Consider the following 27,998-nt stretch of genomic DNA (forward strand, 5'->3'; position numbering starts at 1 on the left):
TTTCCCTCTTATTAAAGATAAATATAAAATGGCTGTATCACATTTTTATTATAAAAAAGCTATGAATTTGGGGCACCTGGGTGGCTCAGTTGGTTAAGCTTTGTCTGCTTTAACTCAGGTCATGATCCCAGGGTCCTGGGATTGAGCCCCGCATCAGGCTTCCTGCTCAGTGGGGAGTCTGCTTCTCCCCCTGCTTACGTGCTATGTCAAATTAATTAATTAATCTTAAAAAATGAATTTGATAACAAGTGTGCTATAGTCTTTCTTTTTTTTCAGATTTTATTTTTTACAAGAGTGAGAGAAAGAGAGCAAGCACAAGCAAGGGCAGTGGCAGGCAGAGGGAGAGAGAGAGGCAGACTCCCCACTGAGCAGGGAGCCCAATGCAGGACTCAATCCCAGGACCCTGGGATCATGACCTGAGCTGAAGGCAGACGCTTAACCAACTGAGCCATCAAGGCACTCAAGTGTGCTACATATAGTCTCTCTTTTTTTTTAAGATTTTATTTATTCATTTGACAGAGAGAGACACAGCGAGAGAGGGAACACAAGCACGGGGAGTGGGAGAGAGAGAAGCAGGCTTCCCGCTGAGCAGGGAGCCTGCTGAGCAGGGAGCCCGATGCGGGGCTCGATGCCAGGACCCTGGGATCATGACCTGAGCCAAAGTCAGACACTTCACAACTGAGCCACCCAGGCACCCCTATATATAGTCTCTTAATATCATGTTTTACACCCTACTTACACCTTCCTTACGATATATTCTTTCCCAAAAAAGGAAAAAAAACAGATCCAGTGGGAGAAAGAATGTTTAATAAATGGTGTTGAAACAAATAGCTATCTGTTTGGAATAAAAATAAAATTAGATCCTTACACCTTGCACCATATAGAAAAATACATATATTACTGATGGATTCAAGAGTAAAAAATAAAAATGCAAGTACCCAAAACTCTACATACAATTTTAAGGGGTTCTGGGACTCCCTAAAGCCCATTCATGGATCTCAGGTTAGGAATTATTAATCATAACTTCTATTAAAATCTTAATGCCAAATACCAGATGTGTTTTCAAGATCAAGTCACATGCAACAAATGAAGATGAACACATTAACTCATTGTTGTAACTTTATAAAATCTCCAAACTGGAACTAGAAACAGAGGCATGGCAATACAAATGGACAATGACTTAAAAAAAAAAAAATTACAACAATTTAAATAAGTTTGAGTGCATACTGTACAAGTGTATCCATGTCTGTTAGCCTTTCAGAAATATAAAATCAGCTAAATCTTTAGTACTTAAAATTCATTGTGTGCAATGTTATTCTCAAACTTGATTAAAATACTTAATAAATACAAGTTATGTTTAATATGAATAACTGCAACATACTTAAACATCTAAACATATAATAGGAATTCTATAATATTAAAATGCAATACTTTCACCTGCATTAATCTCATACACAATGGAAAAATACTTGCAGATAATTAGCATTAAGAATGCAAATATATTTTCACTGTGGAAGAAAAATAAGATTAGAAATCATATATTTGCGTAATCTACAAGGAAGCTGTAGATAGTCTACATTATGACATTCTATTTTAAAATGAAAACAATTCAATATTTAACTTTACAACAAGTTTACTCAAGGCAAAATATTTGTTTATTACAGAACAGGATCTTAAATCAAAGTAAGCAAGGCAACATTAGATCAACCATCTTAGTTTTTTTTTTTAATGAAGTGTAGCTTTAAAATTGTAATAAAGGTGAACATAAATTCTAACATGCTCTTCTCTTCTTATAAATGGGATGATGTAGAAAAGCAAAGCTTCAATGTGTAGGGATTGGAACCATCTGCAAAAATTAAAAAACAAAGTTAACAGGTCACTTCATCAAACTTTCAAGATTACCTTGAATTAGCAGAGTAAATTATTTCACATTTTTATAAAATCAGAAGCGGAAACAGAAAGGAAAATTTCTACGTAAGGTAAGGGGAAGATTACTTTTGTACATCTCTACCAGCAGGTAAGCTACATGAAGGTAGGAACTTTGTCCACTGCTACATTCCTACTGCTCTAAACCTTATCTGACACATAGAGACACTCAATATTTCTTAGTAAATTAATTAATCATTACAGATAAACAGTATGGGATTAGGCTTATGTCCATCAGCAAAGTTCACTTTGCAGAATATATTAGAATAGCAATTCCTCTATAAAAGCCAGTTCAAACTGAATGGGAAGTAATCAGAGAGGGAGACAAACCCTGAGAGACTCTTAACTCTAAGAAACAAACAGGGTTGCTGGAGGGGAGGTCAGTAGAGGGGATGGGGTAATAGGGTGATGTGATGAGCACTGGGTATTATACGCAACTGATGAATTACTGAACTCTACATCTGAAACTAATGTTCTATATGTTGGCTAATTGAATTTATTTTTATTTATTTTTTTAAGATTTTATTTATTTATTTGAGAGAGAGAGAGAGTGAGAGACAGAGAGCACGAGAGGGAAGAGGGTCAGAGGGAGAAGCAGACTCCCCGCTGAGCAGGGAGCCCGATGTGGGACTCGATCCCGGGACTCCAGGATCATGACCTGAGCCGAAGGCAGTCGCCCAACCAACTGAGCCACCCAGGCGCCCTGAATTTAAATTAAAAAAAAAAAGCCAATTCAAATACAGGCTGGGAAATGGGTAAGAATGGAATGTACAGGAAGATATTAATAAGCTGAAAAAGTTCCAGGAGAGCTAGTATTAAGTTCTAAAATTACCCCTCCAAAAAACAACAACAACAAGAGAATGATCCACAAAAAGTTTTCCATTTTATATATTTTTCTTTAACTTCTCAGACCAGGCAGAGATAATTCCTCCTCAATTAATTATGCAAAGAAACAATTCTGGTATCTTAACATATTAAAAAAATTTTTAATTCCTATAAAGGGAAAAGCATATAAATTAACAAGTATTTGCATGCACTGGAGAGGATAAAAAGATAAATAATTGTTCCTGCCTCCAAGGAGTTTGAAATATATCTTGGGTATGTCTCAAATATGCATATAATTTTAAAGCCTTTAAAAACCTTCTAACAAATATTAGGCTTGATTTACTACTTAAAATTTACTTCTGTGACTAAAAGTTAAATGAAAGGAAGTATTCCTATTTATTTTTTGTCTTTTAATTAAAATTTTTAAATATAAAAAATATATAGATTGATATGATAAACCACCTAGCTTCAATAATTGTCAGCATTTGGCAGTCTTATTTCATCTACCTACCCGACACACCATTTTGGGAGCTGGAATATTTTTTTTTTTAAAGATTTTTATTTATTCATTTGCGGGAGAGACAGAGAGAGAACAAGCAGGGGAGAGGCAGAGGGAGAGGGAGAGAGAAGCAGACTCCCTGCTGAGCAAGGAGCCCGATGCGGGACTCGATCCCAGGACCCTGGGATCACGACCTGAGCCGAAGGCAGACGCTTAACCATCTGAGCCACCCAGGCGCCCGGGAGCTAGAATATTTTAAACTAAATCCTAGATACGTTTATTCTACCCATAAATCCGTCAGTGTGTATTTTTCTTTTTCCACATCACATCTAGTAAAATTATTTTTTCTTCCACTATTTAGAAAAATAAGGGTTTAACACCCTTTAGATCCAGGATCAAAATAAAGTACACAGCACAAAGCTTCAAAAGTTAAATACTTGAGCATACTTTGTGTGGTAGAAAAAGAGGTCGTTTACCATTCTGGAGAGAATAAACAGTGACAATTTCATTTAATACAAATTAAAACAATGGAATACCATTTTTCATCTATCATACTGGTTAAAGATTCAACATCTGACAAGACTCAGTGTTGGTAAAGAGTGTTGGGAAACGGGCATTCTCACATACCACAGGTAGAAATGTAAATTGGTGCAACCTTTTTAAAGGGCACTCTAGCAACATTTATCAGAATATAAACCTTTATGTTCTCCACTACTAGGAAATTGCCCTACAAATACAAAAAAGTGCAATGATAAGGATGTTGTATTATAGTAATAGAAAAAACAACTGGAAAAAAACTGTATTCATCAGTGGGGAAATGGGTAAATCAAACTGTGGTATATCTCTACTATGAATAGCTACTCTGCATATGCTTTAAAAAAAAAAGTAGCTTTGCAAGTGCTGATATATAGTTCTAAGGCATATTAAATGAAAACAGCAAGGCACTGAAGAGTTGTATAGAATAACCATTTTGTATAACTTTTAAAAATGTAGATATACATACACTGAGGAGGAGGAATAAAAGGAGACAAATAGGTTAGAAGTTGTAGAAAGCTTTAACTTTCATTTTGCACCTCATGTGCTGTCTTAAGTTTTTTAACCACATAAATGTATGTATTGCTTTCTTCTAAAAAGATCAACAGAGACTGTGGAAGCCAGCATCCAAGATGGCCCCAATGATCCCTACCCTCCTGGTATTCACAGCTCTGTACAGTCCCCTCCCACACTGTACCACGGATGGTCTGTGGGACCACAAGAATACAGCATAAGTGATAGTATGTCACTTCCAATGTTAGGTTATAAGAGACACTGTGGCTTCTGTTTTAGTCTTTTGCTCTCATCCATCTTGGATCACTCACTCTGAAGGAAGCCAGCCACCATGATGAAATGGCCAATGTAGCTTCAGTGGACTTGCAAACAACCACATAAATGAGCTTGGAAATGGATTTCCCAATCTCCAATCATGACTTGAAATGACTGTAGACCCAGACAACAGCTTGACTGTAACCTCAAGAGACCATAAGCTAGAAACACCCAGCTAAACTGTACACAGAATACTGACCCTTAGTTTGCTGTTTTAAGCTGCTAAATGTGGTAATCTGTTACATAGCAATGGGTAACTAATATAAGGATTGTGTGGGTTGTGGGATTTGTAGGACTTTTTTCTTCATACTTCTCTATTAAAAGAAAACAACAACAAAAGCAGTAAGTGTTATTTTAAAATTATTGTCGATGTTTCTAAAGTTACTCCTACTGAATAATTATGACACAATTTTACTTACTTGGAACTCTTATCTGGTAGTGATTAAGTGCCGTAAGGGCTTCTACTGCATCAGTTTTGCACTCCCATTCTAATAGCCCAGAAAGTGTTTTGGCAGAAGCTAAAACAAAACAAAGAAACACAAATCCAGTTGTTACGTGCTTGTCATCAGTTTAACCAGAAAACTTAAGAAGAGGGAATGTGCACTTACGTTTTGCATCAAACACTTTATATTTGATGAATGTAAGAACTTCATGGTCGTTACATAACTGTCAAAGAAATGTGAAACTCCATTAAAAATATGGCCAAAATAATATTCCTGCCTTTTACTTTTTTAGAAAGTAAACTTTATGGGGGCACCTGTGTGGCTCAGTCGGTTAAGCGTCCGGGACTCTTGATTTCAGCTTAGGTCATGATCTCAGGGTCGTGAGCATTGGGCCCCAGCATGAAGCCAGCTTAAGATTCTCTCTGTGCCTCTCCCTCTGCCCCTCCCCACCCCCCTGCGTGCACTCATGTGCTCATCATGCTCTCACTCTCTCTCTCTAGAATAAAGAAAAATAAACTTTATGGCAGCATTTAAGTCTGGCATGAATGAATTAAATCAAACATGTTTTTATTTATTAGTATTTTTTTCGATAGAGAGAGAGACAGGGAGAGAGGGAACACAAGCAGGGGGAGTGGGAGAGGGAGAAGCAGGCTTCCCGCTGAGCAGGGAGCCCGATGCAGGACTTGATCCCAGGACCCTGGGACCATGACCTAAGCCGAAGGCAGACGCTTAACGACTGAGCCACCCAGGCGCCCCCAAACATATTTTTAGATTGGTAAGTTCTATGAGAAAATAAACTTTAAAAAGTGATATTCTATAAACTATGTAAATAATTTAGTGCTGTACGATAAAACCACAGATTTATAACTGAAATATGTATTCTCAGAGTTATTAGGATTTATCTAGTACCTAAGGGACAGAGTGGAGTTCCCAGACATTTTCCCAGAAAATCAATTCTTTTCTGAAGCATTTACTACAGTTTGGCAAAAAGCCAGGGATATATAAAATTTCGTTATGGGCAAGATTTTTTTTTTTAAAGATTTTACTTATTTATTTTTACGAGAGAGAGAGAGTGCACATGAGCACGAGTGGGAGGGAGGGGCAAAGGGAGAGGGAGAAGCAGGCTCCCTGCTGAGCAGGGAGCCCAATGCGGGACTCGATCCCAGGACCCTGAGATCATGACCTGAGCCGATGGTAGATGCTTAACCAACTGAGCCACCCAGGTGCCCCCTGTTATGGGCAAGATTTAAGGGCATAATAAAAGAACTCACTGAATGCAGAAGTCAGGTATCTCATTCTAATTCCAACTCTCAAAAAGACTGAGCCACAAATCAACAAAAGACTAAAAAGGCTAATGCAGAATGGAGGCCAGAAAAGTACAGAGTGAACTAAATAACAAAATACTAATAATGTCCAAAGCAGATGATGAACAGACCAAGACTTTAAAATGAGGCTAAAATATTATAAATTTTAAAATAAGAAATAGGAACATTCTACACAGCTGTATTTCAGCCACCTACCTTTGTGAAAGTCTCCTCTGTGACACACAATGGAACATTATAATAATGCAGCACACATGAGGGTGGCTGGATTATATTCTTAGATGCTTGACCAGCACTTGTAAAGCGATTATTTTTGCTCATTGCAAAATCTTTGTAGCTACTTGTACCATCCTCCAGTTCAAATATTTGACTTGGAACAACTGAATGTTGTTTAGACACACTAAAGATTGGGAAGGAAAAAGGTATAGAAGATACCTTGTTAGATGTAAAGCAACAAGTAGGCAGTGTCAAAAGGTTAATATCTATGCCTGCATCAATTTTAACAAATAAGACAAATGTAGCTATTTAAATGTGATTTAGTTATTTAATATTTTAAACATTTATTTGAATACTTAAATTTAGTTTAATTTATAAACCATCACTCTTATAGTTTAGGTATATTCTCACATTAGGAAACTTTATATAAAACTTGCCCATTTTTAACATGCTGTTTTATAATCATAACACTAAAAACTAGGTATAGGTGAGCAAAACCTGAATTATATGAACCTAACATACTTTGTCTAAAATGATAACATTATAGGTGCTAGTTTCAAATGTGCTCTCAGTTACATTAAAATATTCTGAAATTAAAATTAATATCTCTAATAAAAATGAAGATTTTTTAATACTTTTAAAATTTACCACTTTTAAGATAATTACCAAACATTAAGTCTTTTCCCAAATAATTTGACATTGTTAAGGTGTGTGACAGCTCTTTCTACAGCATACTCATCACCCATTTCTACCAGTGCTGTACCAGGAATGGTCTTCATAAATTTTACCTGTAAATACAAAATCCCAAAAAGGTGACTATTTATTTCCCTTCTATAATAACGGATTTTCTGAAAGAGAGTATGATTTAAGTGGTTGAGGTCAAATATGGAAGATCACCTGGAATCTTGACTTTACTCTGCTGTGCTATTAGACACTCATAAGTCTTACCAAAATTTAACAAAGTTAAAAAGGAAGACTATAATTCTATTGTGTAGCACAATGAAGAAGAGCACAGGCTTACCCTGGCTCTGCTACTTATTTTGTGATTTGGGGTGATTTTCTTCTCTGAGCCAGAGATCTCCCTATAAAACAGAGACAATGATAATACCTGCTGGGTTCATCAATATTTATTCATTCAACAAATATTTATTAGGTGCCTAAATGTTTTGATAAACACTGTGCTGGGTACTGGGTATTAATGGTAAACATAATAGATACAGTCTTCTTGAAACTTATATTCCGGTAAGAAGGTCAAAAAATTTTAAAGTAAAAAATGATTCCCAACTACTCAGAATGCTGTTAAAGCAATAAACAAGATGCTGTAAGAAATAATGCATGATAGCCTTGAGACAACACTGCCAGTAGGAAGGCTTGTACAAGGTAGGGGCAGTTTTAAAAACAGGCGTACTTCACAAATTTTCATGGCATCTTGGGCAGAGGCCATACTTAGCCTCTTATATTATTCTAATTTTAGTAGATAACACTATAGTAATAAGGGTTAAATGGGTTAATGTATGATAATCATTCAGCATAGTACCTACCCCTTAGAAAGTCCTTCAATAGCTATTCTGTACCACTAACATTGGTGACACCTTGAGATATTTGTTAGCCTTAGAATACTACGAATGGATTTAATAAATGCAGCATAATAGCATTTATATCCACCCTTGCAACTACCGATTTTAATGGGCTATTCCAGCATTTTTATACTATACCTGTACTTGAACAAAACTCAGTTGTAGCAGGACTTTTCAGCTTTACTTGAAATCAATTATCTTCTTGTGGGCAAAATTTCTATACTTTGATTTAATCCAATAACATCCTACAAATCTAACAACGACTAAATAAATATCTTATGTTAAATATGTAGCTCTTATACTTATAAATCTAAAAAAAAGGTGAGGCATAATTACCTATATATAGGTCTTTTAAAGGACTAGCATAGCCTAAGTTTCATGTATCATAATAGATCATTTAAAATATTTTTTTTGACATGTGAGACTGGAATTGTTCAAATAGCACACAGAAAACTTTTAAGTTTATTAGACAAAATGACTTAGGTTTCTAAATCATGAGATAATTAGTTCATAAGAGAAAAGACAAAGATATACTAAAGATGTTGATTTAACTGACTGATCTGATTGTTTACAAATGTGAAAAGCACAAAGAGAAAAGTAACATTATGTGATAAGGTTAAAATACACATTAAAGCCCATTTAGTTATCAAACATGCAGTTCCTAAACCCTAACACCTAGGTGTCTAAGATAAATGTCTGTGTGAAAAAATCTGAACTACTTCTCCCAGTGTTGCTAAATCTGTCCATGTATTCCTGGCAAGTTATATAAGCAGAAACACCCCATATGTTCTATCCCTAGACCAATGTGGGATTTTCTTTCTTTTCTTTTCTAAATGTGGTCAAATGGTTATGTTGAGAAAATTCTTGTTCCAGAGATTTTTCTGAGTTGCTTTCTCAGTTCAAGGAGACTTTACTTTAGAATTAATGAACTAAGAACTAAGAGTACCAACTTTTGAAGCCAAGCTCCTCCTCCCACACATTTATGACTCACATACTTGTACCTTTTAATTGTTGTGAAAAGAACACTAAAATCACTCAAAACAATAGAGAAAAAAACATTATCTCAGTACTGAAACTCAAGTTGGCAAGTGTATCAAATAACTGGTAACTTAAGATGACCAATCATTTCCCCAGTTAAATTTCCATGATTTTTTAGAAAATAGTTTAAATATCTACTTTATGATACTATTTTAAATATTTATGAGATATCAATGAACAAAACAGCACAGATCTGGGGAAATGGTTGTCTAATGAAAATAGGATTATAACTTTAAAGATCTTTAAAATATGTAAAATTTAAATATTTTGCTACTTTCTGAGTGTAATCCAGATAAAGTTTTGAATACATTTTGTCAGTTTCAAATACTGATAGAGCTAAAAGCACATTGTTCCTCAGAAGATACTGGAAATCTAGCATTTGAGAGGCAAGTAATTAAACCTAGAACTCTCCTAAAATTCCATGACTTGTGGCCAAGCTCCATGAAAATACTGCTCTTTCAAATTCTGTAGTTCGACATGTTAAGTGCTAGAAACACTTTGCAATGATAAAAAAATGCAGGCTAGTAATTGATTAAACTACTGTTTTGGACTTCTATTTATATTACCTATTTTTAAAGTATTTTTAGTACCAACAACCTATACTAATCACTTACCAACAAAAAACAATTTCTGAAGCTTCTACCTAATGAATTTTTAGCTTATGTGGGTTACTACTAAAAGAACTTGTATGTTCCTAATACAAGGGGAAGACACATGTATTTGCTGCCTTTTCAAACTTTCCTACTAGATATCCTAGCAAAAGAAATTAATATAAAACGAAACTTACCTTTTCAATATTTCCATATAAGCAGAATAAGTTGAACACTCTTGAACAATTCATTTTTAGCTGATGTAATCCACTAACCATTACAACTGAACCAGAGGGATTTCCTCCATGCATGTAAGAGGAAGAAGCCTGTGGTAATGGATATGCAACAAGCTCAGGCGTATCTCGAGAGCCCATTCTGTAACGACTTGGTAAAGGCAATAATGGACCATGGGATCCTATAAAAATGATAAACAAAACAAAACACAACTTTAGCAGATATTCTTCACCACATTAAAAGTAAACTATTAATATTAGCTAGTTTGATGTATGTCCAAGGAAAACTCAAATAAATGTGTTAATATTCAAATATAACCTGTGGGGATTAATAAAATCTGTATTTCTGTGTACCAGATCTAAGATACATTGACCTGCACATCCCTGCATATACATCAGGCTTTACGTTTAAAAAATACTGTTTAACAAAAAAGTATATAAGGTCAGGCCACAGATAGCAGGGATGGGAAGAATCAGTGTAAAACTTTGGGTCGCTGTGTACAAACTGTATCTTAAATTTTTTTTTAAAAACCTTCTGCCAACATCTTTTGGAGGATAATACAATAAAATATACAGGGAAATCCTGAAAACTATCTCTATACAGACATAACAAAAAGAACATCTCTAGTTCCACTGAAAAGCTATCTCCTTTTCACTCCTACTCCTTTTACTGTAACGTGCTTTCTGGTATTTTATTCCCCTAATTCTAATTTAGGAAACGAAATTCCTAATTTCATTAATATCTCACCTACTCAAAGGTGTCATTTATTCAGCATCCCACATTATCTGAAACAACATCAAGAACCCAGAATAATGCCTGAATATCTGAAACCGTTGTCACAAAACACACACAAATCTATGTCTCATACTAAGAATCCTTATAAAGAATCAACTTTCTAATTTTAGAATAGTTCTAAACAACTTTGATTTATCCAGTTTTCCCATCCATAACAGATTGGAAGTAACAAGAAAAATAAAGCTAAAGTGAATGGAACAGACAGGAATAGGGGAGTCTGGAGAAACTGATACTAAAAGCAGGCATAGGGCACATTCACAAGAGCAAGAAGAGAAAGTCGTAAGAACTGAGAAGCAACTAAGAAACTGACTCAAACTGGTGGTTGCCGGAGGGGAGACGAGAGGCGGTGAAATAGGTGAAGGGGATGGGATCAAGTACCAACTCCCAGTTACTAAAAAATAAGTCTCTGGGATGAAAAGTACTATGGAGGGAATATGGTCAATAATACTGTAATAATGTTGTATGGTACTACACTTATCACGGTGAGCACTGCACAATGTATAGAATCATCCAATTGCTAGGTTGTATACCTGAAACTAATATAACATTGTATGTCAACTATACTTCAATTTAAAAAAAAGCAGCAGCAACTAAAATGGAGGCATAGGGCGCCTGGGTGGCTCAGATGGTTGGGCGTCTGCCTTCAGCTCGGGTCGTGATCCCAGAGTCCTGGGATCGAGTCCCGCATCGGGCTCCCTGCTCCTTGGGAGCCTGCTTCTCCCTCTGCCTCTCTCTCTCTCTCTCTCTCTATCTCTCATGAATAAATAAATAAAAATCTTAAAAAAAAAATGGAGGCATAGCTCAGAAATATAAACCTACGTGTTAGGTGCTCCTAAGTTAGTGATTACAGAAGTATACTCTTATAACATGCAAAGGTCCTCCTGATGTGCAAGAAACCAATCAAAAAACCCAAGTCCTTTCCTCATTTCCGTTAGGTGCTCCTGAGTTAGTGATTACAGAAGTATACTCTTGTAACATGCAAAGGTCCTCCTGATGTGCAAGAAACCAATCCAAAAACTCAAGTCTTTTCCTCATTTCTCAAGAAGTAAGAATATGCAATGCTACTGACTCTCATTTTTATGTAAGAGATACTTGTCATCTACTAAGTAAGGTACTAAGAACTACATTTTGGTATTCATAGCATGCTATCAGAGCTCATGCGGACTCCAATTCAGTATTTAGTATTCTAAATATAACTGCCATTCATAACAACACAGCAATACCACCACTGAGCACACACACATGTGAATTCCTACAATTTCATGAAGGAAGAAACACTTCATCAATGCATCATCATCAGTGTTGCCTGAAACTGGAATGGTTTTCAACTGCCCTTCTTGCTGGTAATTAGTAGTTTATCAAAACAATATAGCTCATGGTGAGTTACTTGTTAGTAACAACACATGTTTTGGCCTCCAATTTAAACTTTATATATATATGCTGGGGTCAAATATCAATCATTCTTATCCCTATTGCAAAAGTACATATCCATACTATACCGTCCCTCCACTACCACCATTTGCTTGTACAGTAATGACACTTCACTATTATCACTAAATTTTCTTTTTCGTAGAAAGTAGAAAGATGTGTGCTGGATGGGCAGTACAAACTTCCACTCTACCTTAAGTTGGCCAAAAATGTTGAGATCCACTGCCATAAGTAACAACTGAATTCAGTGCAAGAAAATGTAACTGATCAGGATTAAATTACGTTATCTACACTATTTAAATTGTTGCCTATATTGTTTAAGAAAATAGAAAATCTTTTTAAAGGTTTCTATACATAAAAAAGTTCATACAAAATGTTTTGATGCTTAAAAAGTTAATACTTCAGGTATTAAAAAAATTCACTTATGTGGGAAAATGCTACATAAATGGCATTATTATCATTTGGAAAGCATTTCTCATCCTTGTACTTTAAAATCTTTGGTCCAGGAGCCATATCCAAAGATGCTTGCAATTAATATACAAACTTTTCTTAGACCCACAGAAACTAAATCTGTATAAAAGTGGTAAAAATAGTATTTTTCAAGTATGAGGACGTCTACCAGTTCACCTCATAGGACAGGGCTTCCCAAAGTAAAAGATTTAAAGAGTTCTGAAAGCACAGATTTATACTGCTATAAAAAAAAAAACCAATGAATAAATTTAATTTAATTAAATAATTAAGCCTTTTCTATTCCCTCATTCTCATATACCATCATAAAGGGAAAGCCACCCATGATATGACACCAAAATGCAAAAACACCTGTTTTGCTGAATTGCTGATCTGAAGGGATACAGCTCAATTTGCAGTTTTTAAAAAGGCTCAATATATCACTAGCACCTACTCCCCATCTTCTTCGCTTTCCCCCCAATTTCCTCACCTTACTTCTCTTCTCCACCTCTTTTTATTCATCTCTCTCTCCTCCTATACTCCCCTAGGAAAGCAGAACAAGTTATCCTCAGAGAGTTAACTGTTTCAATGGACATAGCTCAGAATGGATGCCCCTACACAACCCCACCACAACCATTCCTCCTCAGCAGAACCCTATTTAACTGCCAATGCAAAGAATTTTGCACCTCTCTTTAAGTAAGCTTACATTAAAATTTACACACACACAAACATGCAAAATCAATTAGGGTATGAAATTGACAAAGAATTTCACAACAGGCTTTTTAAAAATATAAAGAGGAATTTTTATATTTAAAAACAAAGTTCTCGGCATGCATATATTTTTATTTATACAATTTATCAGTAAGATATATTTTATAAAGAAAGGCAAACCTGAAAACCCATACTGAAAAAATAGTCTGTGTCAACACTACCACAGTAAGGTTCTTTGTCCTTCATTTATTCTTTCACAGATTTTTCTAGACCTCTTTGGCAAAATATTTAAACAATTTTTAGCCTTCCGCTGACTGCCATGACACATATACCCCACAACTACACTACAAACTTGTGGTTAGCGATTCTTTGTAACCTTCCATTATGGGCAGCACAGTAGGCTCCTAATAAGTGTTTCTTTACTGCAGGAGAACTATCCATATGACCAGATTTAATATTTATGCTGTTAAACAGCTAAGAAAAATGATCAAGGAACTCACTAAAACAACGGTAGGAAGATTATCATTCTATACCACATTTACTGTTTTGACAAAAAAAAAAAGAGATTGTTTCAATCACTTCTGCCATATAGACTACCATAGCAACCTGAACACACACACACACACACACACACACACAGAGGTACTAAATCCCAGAGTTCAAAAAAAGACACTAAGGAATAAGCTAAAACTCACGGCTAAGAAGAGTCATCAAACATGTAGGCAATTTGAAAACATTTCAGACAATAGGCAACACAGGGAGATTTTCGAAGATAAATCCCAAGAGTACAATATAGCAATTTCTATCTTCTACCACTTCAAATAGCATTGTACTTCAGCTTTAAACCACAGAATAGGTAGGGCCAATAACTACTACTAAAAACTAAAAAAGATTAAAAAACACAGAACTTATAACCAGTTAAAAGTCTTATCAATAGCAATTCTCAACATTTACCCCTACAAGGACAATAGTCTGATACCTAACTCTTTCCTGAGGAAGAATATTATTCTAGGTTTCATGATCTTAATCTTACCAAGATAGCAAACATTAAAACAGAAGTTTTAAAAGAGGAATTAAATACAAACAAATTTAGCCAAAGCCAAAATACCAACTGTAGAACTAAAAAATTAGGCTCTAACCAGAAACATGTTTCTTTTTGACAAATGCCCCATTCTTTCTGCCTTTATTACTCAAAGTTCCTCTTTGTTCATAATTGCTAGAATGGAAGAAAATATACTTACTAACCAATAGTATTTCCTTTTGGTCCTCTAACAGACCAGAGGCCATTACTAATCAAAACCAAACCAAACCAAACCAAAATGGTAAAAAAGCTTTCAATCCCCAACCAATAGCTCTCATTCATCTCAAGGATTATATGATATATCAATATCCTAAGAAAACAAAGGATTTTGGACAACTCCTTGGGAGTACATTATACGGGACAGATCCTCTATAAACCAAGTCAGGTGAGCAGGAAAAATAGAGACAAGATATGTGCCATTCTTCATCAGAAAAGCAAAAATTCTAATAGTTCATCTATACTACCTTCCTTCTGCCTTGACAAACTTACCATAGCCATCATGTCTAAACGAAGAAGGGTGTTCTCCCAAAATGGCTTGTCTCTGGCGACCCTTTCCTCTATCTGACACAAAAGTAGAAACATGGTTTTAACAATTTTGACCCAAGTACTTAACAGAGTACTCACATGGGAAACACCCATTCAAAACATCCATTACAATTCATAAAAGAAATATGATTCCTGGTTAACTTTAAACATCCATTCATATCCAATTTAAATACAAACACCAAGAGTTTAAGGAAGTAATTCTATCTAACAAATTCCACTTAACTTGAAATATCTTTTTGGCAAATGCCAAATACAATCACACTTTCAAATTTAAGGAAAGAATGGATACTTTTCAGAAAGTGAACATACACAATGCTAGAGTTTGACACTGTACAGAAGTTTTTACCAATACATGTCTTTAAAACAAGCTTTAAGTGCAGTACTTTTGAAAGACAGTACCTGAATCATACTATTAGCTTCAACAGCAACACATTTTCAAAGTGGGCTTCTTTCAAGAAGTTCAGCATAAGCCAACAACAACCTGTATTACATGGTTTCACAATCAGTAAACACAGAGTATTTTGTATGTATATACACATATTTACAAACACCTACTGACTTGAGAGCTGGAAATTTGCACATCACTGGCCCATATTATATCATGGATTGGTCATTGTCTATAGACCTTAACACCAGGCAGGACTATGAGCACCCCCCCAAAGTTTAAATATGCCAAGATAAAGCTAACCAAGGGGGCTACATTATTGGATGAGAGTACTACAATACTCCTAAAAAATAATTTTTATTCTAGCTACGTTTTCAGGAAAGGCATGCCAATTTTCCTAAATTTAATTTGAGACATCAAAAAAAAAATTACTTGTAAGTTTCTAAAATAGCACTTCCTATGTTGGTTGGTAAATTTTAGAAATTACTGTACAATACTTTTAGAAAGTTTGCTGATCAAATTATAGTACCAAATAAGATTTTTTTTTTAAATGTATCTTATGAGTCTGGTCATTCTAATCTTTGAAAATTCATAGAAAGGCTTTCTATAAATCCTTAGTCATCTAAACAAATGAGGTTTATGGGAGATGAGAAATAATTTTCACTTCAGCCCAGAGAAGTATCATTTTAAGTACCTATTCCAAGTTATAGCATTATAAAAGGGACCTAAGAGGTCATCTTATTCAACTTTTATTCAGTATATAAATTCTCTTTACACCATCCCTATCAATTGGAACCATCTAGCCCTCTGCTTACCCAACACCAATAACAAGGTACTCACTACTTTCCCTTACATTTTCAGTTGGTCCTAAATAATGAGATAATTTTTATATTGTATAGAAATTGGTCCTCTACCCATATTTTATCCCATTCGGGCCTCACAGACTTCATCTTTCTCCAAAAACCCTCTCAAATGCTGCCAATTTATCAAGATCCTCCCTCCATTTCCCCAAAGTCATTTCTTCTCCAGTCATTCACAGTTCCTTCTTTCCATTACATGGGTTCCAGCATCATAATTTAAGTCCCACTCCTCCTGAATTAATCCAGTCTGCTAATCCCTCCTGTTAATATTCTTCTACTTAAGCATGCCACCAAACACTACATGCAATTCCTTTTCTGATCTAAGGAATCTTAACCAAAACCACCATAATGTCTTCATGGCTCAGTTTTATTGATACAGTTAAGAATGTGCTATATAAAGGAAAGAGCACTAGACTGGGAATCAGAAGATTCCAATTTAACCACTAATTCACTGTATAATCACAGAAACTCACAATCTTCATTCATAAAATGAAGGAGTTAGAGTGGATGGTCTCCCAAGGTATCTTTCAGCCAAACATTCTCATTATTAATAATTCTCTTCATTCAAAGCATTCACTATCTAATAAAAGGTCACATAAAACAGAAGTGTGCAGAAGAGTCAAATACTGATCACATCAGTCTATAAATAGTGGTTTGTGACTTTTCATGAATTCATCTGAAATCTGATGGAAACTGTGTATCTTCTCCCCAAAAAGATGCACACATATACAAGTTTTTGTTTAACATTTCTGGAATGATTCTCTGGAGTCCAGGTTAAGAACTTTTTGCACTAAAATGTAATTTGGGCTGAAAAGGGACTTTCAAAAATGAGGTTATATTTATTACAGAGATTTTTTTGGTAGAAAAAGTTACAATTCAGTATCAACTTGAGTGGAAGATGAAGTCACTACAAAAACAAAAACGGAAACTGCCTTGCCAGACAAATATCAGGAATTAGAAAGCAAGAATGTTTTCCCCTTGAAAACCAACCAAACTTCTGCTTTACTTCTTTATATTTCACTATTTAAGTATCTACCTCATACGTTTCTAACCTTTCCTGACTGTAATTCCTTGTATCAAAAACTAATCTAAGCTGGCTCTGCGGAAACTTTAAACCCAGAAGAACAGATGTAAACACTATTAAAATAAGAAGCACATCTACAAATGTTTTAAGAGACATTAAGAGAAATGTAACCAAAACTCACTGTTTCAAATGAGTTAAAAAAAAAAAAGTATTCAATAACAGACTGTAATTTGACAGAAGTGAGAGATTTCTCATCAACCACTTGTTCTGTTGTTTGAGTACTAAGGCCTTGTTTTCCAATACTGCATTCAACTGTACCAAGCCTATGCCAAACAGATTTGTAAATAGGGAAAAATGTGGGGTCCAGCCAAAGCTGCATCACAATACAAACCTGTCTGCAACCCCATGCATAAGGCAAGATGATTTCCTAAGAATTGAGAATTAAAGGGGCCAATCAGCCAAAGTTCTAAATACTGGAACATGCAAAGGATCATCACATTGTCCTTCATTTTCTCTTTTGGCAAGAGTACATGCACTACTGAGTCCCTACTGCCCAAGATATTTTGGATGCCGTAAAAATTTTTCCTACTTTATGGACTTTTACAGATATGCTCATCTTGGTGAGTTTTTTCAACATGTGGTTCACACACTGATATTGTAGTTGAGGTGTAGCCAATACTGCAGCCCCCTTGTTTTTACAAGATCCACATTTTAATTTGTATATTCCAGAATTGCCACACAGTTAGTTGAACAATTTTATCAGTCAAATCTATGCTCATGAAATCTAGCATTTATAAGTTATAGGTGAAAATGCATCTCAAATGAAATGCTCTTATTTTAAGATTTATCAAGTTTAAATATAGTCTACCTTAAACAGACATGTTACTTTCACCTACATTTGAAATGTCGAAATTTCTAGTTACACAAGTTAACATGAGTAATAACCTTAAATCGTTACAAAAAGTAACAACTTATAAACAGCCACTTTACAAAAAATCAAACCACACAGAAACCATCTTTTACATATAATGCAACTTTTCATCATTATGTTAATCTGTTCAATGTCCACAGTTAAGGAAAAAAAACCCCAAAAGAGTATATTTAAGTGCAGCAAACGTGCACCTTTCTAATCCTTTTATCTTTAATATCTGTGTGGATTGGTTGAGCATTAGCAGTTCTCAAGACCTATAGATAAATTGGCCCTGGTTATTTGCCAATTAACAATTTAAATCTAAGCTGAAAACAGTTACATTAATGGGCATTAAGATTTACAACATTGTAAATAAAGTCTAGTACCCGTTAGTGAAAAGTCTTAAATTCTACAACTGAAACCTTAAGGGAAATCAGACCAATATACACATACAACTTGAATAAATGGGCACAGTCTATCATGGTGTTCATCCCATGCAAGTCTGAAGTACTGTTAAGTGTCCTCCTTTAAAAACTTGGGGTGATGGTGCATGCAGTATGCAGTCAAGGTGAATTGCAAGTCTGAGTTTTTCAGAGGGCTTTTTGCTGATGCCGATGTTGTGCATGATGAAGTGTAGAGTCAGCCTGCTGGAGTCCTCTATCCTTCTTAATGCCTCGTCCAGCTTGGGGGAAAAGTCCTTTCCATAGAGAAGCAGTGTGCAAGTTTGCAGTTTGTAAGGAATATTCTGAATCAGTTTCCTCTCCTCCAAAGAGAGAGAGCTGCTTGGAGAAATGCAAGTCCTTGAACTGCGGGCGTGCCTGTATGTGTGGGCTCCTTGTTGAACTAAATATAAATAACTCAGTACATACCAGTAGGGGGCACTAATTTCAAGGTTATTTTCCAGCATTACATGGCCTTTTGCAACAAAAGCATTCACCAACAAGGTTTTCTTTTGAATGAACTAGCTCACCTCCGGAAAAAGGAATCTAACTGTATGTAAAAATTTGTCAGCAGATTTAAGTACATTCTAAAATGCATAAAATACTTACCTCGTCTTCCCAAATATGGTTTAGTGTAGTCCCAACTGTCATTGTCATTCCTAATAACATTTAGACGAGTTGGCTGTTAAGATTAAAAAGAAAGTAAGCTCAAATTATATATCCAAAGCATAAATATTTCTTTGGCTAAGTGTTGAAAAAATATTTACCCTTGCATATTCGATTTTTAGTGTGCAACATCCAGCATATATATCTGCTCCATTGAGTGCTGCTTTAGCTTTCTGGGCACAAAGGACTGATTCAAACATAAGCTCTATTAAGGAAATTTGGTTTAAGGTGTCCAATATTTAATCATTATTCACTGCCTAAGAAAAGGACTGAAAATAAACATAATTCTCCCTTCTAGAAATGTTTTACCAATAAAATTTCTAGATGAATTTTAGGAAAATTCATTTTTAAGATCCAGGATACCAAAGAAAACATAATAAACCAAACTATCTACATTAATCCTTCTAAATAATCAAAAGTACTTTATAAATTGAAAAGAAGAGGGGAAATGGAGCATGGTCCCATTCCCTGGCAAATGACAGTTTGCTATCTAGAAACAGAAAATATTTTACTCTTAAAGGAGGAAAAACATTACAAAAAACCAAAACTATATAAAACAAATAATTTGATTTTTATATATTTCTGAGAAGACAGTTTTATAATCACTTAACTATCTTCATTTTATTGGTTTTAAAAAATTACTTGGGTCTACCGTTGTTTAAAAAAAAAAAATCAAACCACCAAAGTGGTTTAAAAAAAAAAAAAAGGACAAAAACACCTTGCTTGAAGTCAGCACTATTAAGAGTTTGCTGTATAGCCCCCACCTTTTTTATGCATACACATGTACACACAGGTTGGGGGATAGTTATTTTTTTACATGGGATTATACAATACATACTATTTTGAAACTTGCTCTTTTTACTCAACAATTAAATTTAACAAAAAAGTTTTTACATAAACCATGACCATTTGAAAAATTCAACCAAAAAAGGGAAGAAGAGTTTTGTATTCCTGACTCTATAAAGTTTTAGTACTTCCAAATTACCTATTTTAAGGAGAGAGTCAGAATAGTCCATTTGGGATGCATTTTAAAAAGGTACAAATGAGCACTGGGTGTTATATGCAACTAATGAATCGTTGAACACTACATCAAAAACTAATGATATACTATATGTTGGCTAACTGAACATAGAAAATTTTAAAAAATAAAATAAAATAAAAAGGTATAAATGTACATATTATCAAATAATGTTATTTCTTCCCCATTAAAAAGAAAAGCATACTGTGAGATGAAGTACTGGAATGTTTTTAGGTAACAAGTTATTCTTATCTGTGGGTACTGCAGTTTCATTTTTTAAATCTAAAACAAGTAGATCTTTGGAGAAGAGCAGAGAATATATACCACTTGTCAGGATATGATTAAGCAGGAAAAAATAAGACCATATTACACAGAAATCTTATACATCAATAAAAAAATTTATAGGTAAAGGATATTCAACCATTGCTTGTATCCCATTTCTCTTGAATATAACAATACGTTGTACTTTTCCAACAGGGTTGCATACAGTGTATAAAACATCCTATGAAGGAAAGAAAACAAGATTTCTTCACATTTTATATTTGGCAAAACAAGAAAATTACACCCTGCTTTTTTTAACTTAAAAAAACCTCAAGACATCATTTCTATTCATTACTAATTAAACTTTTACTAATTAAACTTTTAAAAACTGTTACACTTCTAAAGTTATTTCCTCACCCATACAGTATATCCAACATTAGAGAAGTTAAAATGAAACATTTCAAAAGGACTGCTACCTATTTTATCTCCTAAATAAATCCTTGATTCTTAACAGGTACCTAAAATGATGTCTGACAATATACAATAAGTAAACCGAAACTATAATCAATTAATTTATGTTTTATTTTCCAAATGTGACTCCAGACTGTTTTATAATCCCTTGAATTACAGTAATAAATGTTTATTAGAAGTAGTAACAGATCAACTTGGTATCCATTTTTCAAGGGACAACGACTATATAGAGAAAAGATTCTGGAAAGATCATTTATACAATGTTAGATGTCAGCAAACAAGATCCCTGAATTAAATAAGAGAGAACTTAAATACCTACTTAAGAACAATTCTTCAACTATCAAGAAATTTCTTGAGCACCTACAATTACACAGCGGCACCATTAGGTTCTAGGGATACAACCATAAACAAATCAGAATACTTATACTAGATTAGGTACATTCTTTCTCCCCAAACACCAAATACTGTAATTAATACTAATTAATACTGCTTATTAATAAGTCTAGAAGTATTACAGAGGTAAATATCTAATTTAAATAGTATCTTATGCTTTCTTTTATGTCCCAATATCATATATCCTTACTAGAAATCATACTAATTGAAGCTTCCCTTACTGTGATACACTATTCATCACAAAAATAAAGTGTCCTTGTCACTGGCTTATTATGAAACAGCATCTCATTATGAAGTAGAAAACTTAATTGGTTCAGGACATGAATTCTTTGTAAAAATTCTGCTAATACCACTTTTTTAAAGGGCGAAACTGGAAATTTTAAGTAAATCAGACAGGTTTTTAATAAGTTATCTCAAAACCACTTATAATAATATATACATCTTTGGGATTCTGTCCTTACCTAGCAGATGCTCTTAACACGTGCTGGCATGCAAGTGAGAGAAATTTCTTGGATTATTTCTAACAAGTCTAATTCCTTATCAGAAACAGTTAATATTGATGCTAAATAATACAAATTCTTTAAAAGTGCTTATTTGTGACAACTGCACTTCTGACCTTTTTAGCTTCAGTGCTCACCATTTCTTTGTTCATTGAACATGATAGTCAAAATTAAGATTCATGTTAATAATTCTTTTAAAAAACACTGTTTTTAAATATCTAGATGGCAGTGAAGAAAACTATAGGTTAGTCACTCTAGAGGCAATTTTCAAAATCACTTTTAATTTAGTTTATTATACTAAAATGCATACCACTGTAATTGGATAGAGAGGATTCTGAATTGATAGCAGAAGAACTTTGTTGCCTCCTGATGGATCATCAGTATTTCCTGGCCGAGTGATCCTTTTGCTTGTAGAATAGTTGAAAAAAGCCTGTTGACCAGCAATGTACACAGGTTCATCCGCAGCAAACGTCACACATTCTTTGGCACTATCTATGTTTTCAAATTCCACTAGAGCCTGCCGTTTAAACGGCATCATCATAACATAGCTGAAAGGGAGATTGGAAAGGAATACCCAAATATAATAAATTCAGTTAACATTATTTATTCTCAATCAAGGAAAAGCAGACTTTAATAAAAATGTGTCAAATCACACAGATTAGTATTCTTCACTACATTTATCCAATGTTAGTCAATTCTTAAATCATCCAAATAAATTGTGGTACACCAGACAGATGATGCATATTTGAAAGCTTATCCTCCTGTGACTGAAAGGTTTTCCACTTTTTGCCCTCCTCAAGCACAAGTCTCTGTTATCAGTTACTAATGACACCGCCCCATTTATTCTTCAGGCCACCACTCCCAAGCAGTATTAGAAAATATCTAGATATAGACACTAATGGAAATAAAACTGAACAGAGGGCACCTGGGTGGCTCAGTCAGTTAAGCGACTGCCTTCGGCTCAGGTCACGATCCCAGGGTCCTGGAATCGAGTCCCACATCGGGCTCGCTGCTCAGCGGGGAGCCTGCTTCTCCCTCTCCCTCTGCCTGCCACTCCCCCTGCTTGTGCTCTCTATCTCTCTGACAAATAAATAAATAAAATCTTTAAAAAAAAACTGAACAGAAAATTAGCAGATAGGACCCCTAACAACAGAAACTACTACCTCTATTAAATTTTCCAAATAAGTACCCCCACTAATAACTAAGAACTGACTATATACTTTCATTTATCTTACTAAAAACTAGAGAATCAAAAGATACATAGAAGCAACTCCAAACCAACCAAATTTCATACAAATAATCTCCTCCAAAATATTTTTAAATATTAAAGAATCTACAAAAAGATATTCACTAGGTTATAGTAATCATGGTTGCCTATGAGCAAGAGGGTGAAGTTATTCACATTTCACTGGAGGAACATATTTTAGTATATGAAATGAAAAATAAAGCAATGAAGGGAAGAAAGAAGTCAAAGCACATGGATCACACCAGGGGAAACAACATGTCCTCTGTTCACAAAAACAAGCACCTTAAAAATGTTTTAAAAAAACAATTATCATGGTTTTATAACAGTAGAAGGCTGCAGAAAAAAACATCATATCAGGTACTCAGTAAAAGCACTGTTTCTCAATAAGCATCCAGACCTACTGCTACCCTTTAGAAAGTGGTAAATGGCTTACTAATAAGAAACAGACCACTTTGTAACCTGACAAGTTACATAATTTCTTAAGAATTTCAGCTTCCTCATTTATAAAACTTGAAAGAGTTTCAACTTGACAATCCTGTTGTCAAGATTATGTTACTACATACAAACTGCTTGCCTTGCCTCATTCATCTTCATATCCTCAGAATCTAGAACCAGAGCTGATGCATAACAGGCATTCAATCAATATTTGTCCGTCTATGAGGCTTGGTAGCTCTTCCCACCCACATCGTTCAAAATTAAAGAAAATACAGAAACAACAGACCTTGAATTAAAGATTTACCAATTATGAATGCAAAATATAAATCCCAGGAGAGAAGAACATTCCTTTTAGAAATTTCTTGCTAAAGTTCTTAAGTCTTTTTTTTTTAAAGATTTTATTTATTTGAGAGAGAGAGATTGAAAGAGAGAGACCACATGAGAGGGGGTAGGGTCAGAGGGCGAAGCAGACTCCCTGCTGAGCAGGGAGCCCCAATGCGGGACTCGATCCAGGGACTCCAGGATCATGACCTGAGCCGAAGGCAGTCGCCCAACCAACTGAGCCACCCAGGCGCCCATAAAGTTCTGAAGTCTTGCATACAAAAAATAGAAAACCCTGGAGTCAGGACTACGCTGAAGAAATTAAAGAATAAACATTCCCCTCTCACAAAAATATAAGTTGGTTGAATAGCTAAATGGTATTACCAAGTAAATACATTAATAATGCCCTCTGATTCTTTGGCACACAGAAAATTATAAAGGTTCAAAAATAAACTCTTTGCCTATTACAGACATGGTCACAGTAAAACTGCCTTCTGTAACTACAGTAAGTGAGCTAGAAGCACAGACTTAAAAGTTAAGAAGTACCATTACATGAAGATAAAGAAGGGGAAACTAGAATGTCACATTTTAGAATGCACCTAAACTGTCTGGCACATAATTTACAAGAAATCTTTAAAAGCGGGCGCCTGGGTGGCTCAGTCATTAAGCATCTGCCTTCAGCTCAGCTCATGATCCCAGGGTCCTGGGATCGAGCCCCACATCAGGCTCCCTGCTCGGCGGGAAGCCTGCTTCTCCCTCTCCCACTCCCCCTGCTTTTGTTCCTGCTCTGTCTCTCTCTGTCAAATAAATAAATAAAATCTTTAAAAAAAAAAAAAGAAATCTTTAAAAGCACTAATACTGAGGAAGACTGGAAGACCCAAGAAAAGAAAAAAATTAACAAAAGGGCTAAGGGACATGGTAGGGTCAGTGCTTTCAACTTATAACTCAAAACACATTTACTGATTTTTAAATGGAAACAGGAGGCGGCAAAAGATTTATTATACAAATTAGGTCCCAAAAGTTTTGTTTTAAAATTTTAAACCAATACAGCTAATTATACCTAGCATCCTCTCCTTTAACAGAAGGGGAAAAGGGAGGAAGAGAGACTCAGTATAGATTTTTAAACATTCTTTTGATCCTAATACATGAATACATTACAGAATAAAGACAAAAAATACATAGAATTTTATTATACTGACACAACCATTCTCAACATCGTATTCTATCCTACGCATTTAGTTTTTAGGTATAAACTTACTATATGTTGAACTTAGCGACGCATCTTTTTAATATGAGCAGTTTCTATATAATCTTTATAATCCCACACACACCACTAAAGAAATAAACAGAGAAAGGTTCTATAAATGCAACATTTTGAAGCAAAACACCTACTCCTCTTTGGAGGCTATTCAAGGTCTTTCAGCTTCAACAGTAGCCACCTCTTATTCAAGAGCATTTCATACAATTAAAACTCCTACTGCACATATTTATGCCAATTAAACTTTTAATTATACACTAATTTGTTCCAATTATTTCATAACTTTTTTTTTTAAGATTTTATGTATTTGACAGAGAGAGACACAGTGAGAGAGGGAATGGAACACAAGCAGGGGGAGTGGGAGAGGGAGAAGCAGGCTTCCCGCTGAGCAGGGAGCCCGATGTGGGGCTTGATCCCAGGACCCTGGGATCATGACCTGAGCCGACGGCAGAGACTGAATGACTGAGCCACCCAGGAGCCCCTATTTCATGACTTTTTTATCCACAAAACTACCAGTCCTGAGGGTAGAATGATGTACTATGCAAATTATGAATTACATTCATATGTAAAACACTTTACCATGGACTAAATATCAAAAAGTATACAGGCTAAAAATGGACAGGCCACTCAAAAGTGATTCAAATAATTCACCAACTTCAAAAAATAGTCCTATTTCTGGGCGCCTGGGTGGCTCAGTTGGTTGAGCGACTGCCTTCAGCTCGGGTCATGATCCCGAGGTCCTGGGATCGAGTCCCACATCGGGCTCCCTGCTCAGCAGGGAGTCTGCTTCTCCCTCTGACCCTCTTCCCTCTCGTGCTCTCTGTCTCTCATTCTCTCTCTCTCAAATAAAATCTTTAAAAAAAAAATAGTCCTATTTCTTTAATGCCCAACATTTAGGTCATGGTCATAATTAACATCAAAATATCAATACAGTTATCATTTCTCTAAAGTTTCTACCAGTATTTGCTCATCAACTTGTTTTCTAATACTGTTTCAGTATTTCTTCACTTTAAGGAAATAACTTTAAAAGCCCAATATAAAAAAAGAGAAGAAAAAATAAGCCAGAAATAACCATCTCTTTCTAACTCCATGGGATAATGCAACCCATAGAGTTAGTCTAGTGCCAACATGTCGAGTCTAAATAAGGTCTAAGGGTCTGCTTCAATATATAAAGCTCCAGACAAACTTCATTTCCAATATCCACTTGAAATGACAAGAAGTGATACAGTCATCTTAATGACACTTTAAGAAATGGACTTTCTTCTGCCCATGTAGATTGCCAATTTGTACCTCCAAGAATAAACAATATGTAACTGTGGTTTCTGACGTACGTAAGTTGAGGATAACAGGTTTCCCAAGTCATCCACCTCTCAATAAGGTCATTGAGGAAAATAAAATAAAATTAAAAAAAGAAAAAAAGATGCCATGATGGAATGTGTCACCTAACACTACTACTCCTTTGAAGCAACGATTCCTGCCGGACATCTCTGATTACTCTCTCACCATCTATTTATGCATCCTTTCAAAACTCAGAACTCCACATAAATTTTTGTAAGATTGAAGCAATCAATCTCAGCAAATATACTGAAATTTCTCTGCTGTTTCTATATTTTGAGTTAGTCTGTGTCTCTGATGCCTATAACCAAAACCCCAAACATATTCACCAAGGAAAAAATAATAAAATCAACTAAGAAGAGAACAACAGCCGGGCATACTCCAAAAATAATTTAGAAAGAATTTTTGAGTGTCTATTTTTGGCAGCAGATTCACTTTTCTGATTATGTTTTCACTTAAGTCAATATTCTTAAGCATACACCAGCTGTGGGAAGAGAAAGGAGGAGCCTGAGTGAATACAAAACACAAAAATAAAACAAACTAGGATAAAACACTGACTGCTCCTGGTCTGCATAAGAACTCAGCAACACACACCTAAGCAAATAATGCCTATCCTTAATCTACCCACTGTTACTTGCCTATTAATTCTTAAATATTCCAAAATAAACAACAAAAAATCAGTTTTTAAGTACCACTACTTAAAACTCTAAAGACGAAGGGTGTTATCAACTCATTCAAACATTAAAACAGTGCCTAACAAGGAATCATGGACTCATTTGAAAATCAAATGGAAGATGCCATAATCTATCTTACATACAACCTGGCTGAGGAATGTGAGGTGATCATGGATCCACAAAAATACATACATGCATCATCCCAGAAGGTTAAAAATAAGAGGCTTAAAAGAAATACAGAGGTTCTAAAGAAATACAGTCACAGGCAAGCAATATATACTATGGTTAAACATCAAGGCTTTTACCATACTGTTTTCAATCTGCATGAAGTCCCTATGAGCCTTACCATATTGTCCCAAATTTCTCCAGAGCCTCCACAAGGTCTGCTTCCACCACAGATTCACAGAGTCCTCGAACATGGACAACTGGTGAAACAGAAACTTTATGATGACTTCCACCTGCCTCCTAGCAAAAGAAAATAATTTCTGGTTAAAAACTTTAAAAGTCTAAATTGCATCTTTAGTAAATTCAACTCTGCATTAAAAAGCAAACATTAAAAAAAAAAAATCCAAACCAAACTGCATTCACAAGTTAGCAAAAGGACCTGAGAATAAAATCATGAATTAAACGTTTGGCATGAAAATTTTGATTTCTTAAAAGGGTGCATTCAACTTCAATAAAATCTCAGAAAAAAATTCAGCAGATACAGAGTATGCTATGACTGGAATTATATTTTATATTCATAATTTCATAGTTTCACC

At 35.0% G+C, this 27,998-nt stretch overlaps 1 protein-coding gene across 3 annotated transcripts in view; it reads right to left on the reverse strand.

Moving 5' to 3' along the window:
* Nucleotides 1–1,106: 1,106 nt before the first annotated feature.
* HNRNPLL (heterogeneous nuclear ribonucleoprotein L like) overlaps nucleotides 1,107–27,998 on the reverse strand; it is a 75,630-nt gene continuing 48,738 nt past the window's right edge. For 2 of the 3 annotated variants that reach the window (XM_027621331.2, XM_027621329.2), the window contains exons 2-13: nucleotides 27,584–27,702; nucleotides 22,279–22,516; nucleotides 20,760–20,845; nucleotides 19,427–19,523; nucleotides 19,269–19,341; nucleotides 14,984–15,055; nucleotides 9,996–10,213; nucleotides 7,260–7,381; nucleotides 6,576–6,777; nucleotides 5,221–5,278; nucleotides 5,032–5,130; nucleotides 1,107–1,846 (exon numbers count right to left, since the gene is read on the reverse strand). In XM_027621331.2, the coding sequence (XP_027477132.1) occupies nucleotides 1,791–1,846; nucleotides 5,032–5,130; nucleotides 5,221–5,278; nucleotides 6,576–6,777; nucleotides 7,260–7,381; nucleotides 9,996–10,213; nucleotides 14,984–15,055; nucleotides 19,269–19,341; nucleotides 19,427–19,523; nucleotides 20,760–20,845; nucleotides 22,279–22,516; nucleotides 27,584–27,702 (1,440 nt within the window). In that variant the 3' untranslated portion in view covers nucleotides 1,107–1,790. The remainder of the gene's footprint in view (nucleotides 1,847–5,031; nucleotides 5,131–5,220; nucleotides 5,279–6,575; nucleotides 6,778–7,259; nucleotides 7,382–9,995; nucleotides 10,214–14,983; nucleotides 15,056–19,268; nucleotides 19,342–19,426; nucleotides 19,524–20,759; nucleotides 20,846–22,278; nucleotides 22,517–27,583; nucleotides 27,703–27,998) is intronic. The other variant, XM_027621330.2, reaches the window with a different exon arrangement.

This window comes from Zalophus californianus, chromosome 8 (assembly GCF_009762305.2).
Source record: "Zalophus californianus isolate mZalCal1 chromosome 8, mZalCal1.pri.v2, whole genome shotgun sequence".
NCBI lineage: Eukaryota > Metazoa > Chordata > Mammalia > Carnivora > Otariidae > Zalophus > Zalophus californianus.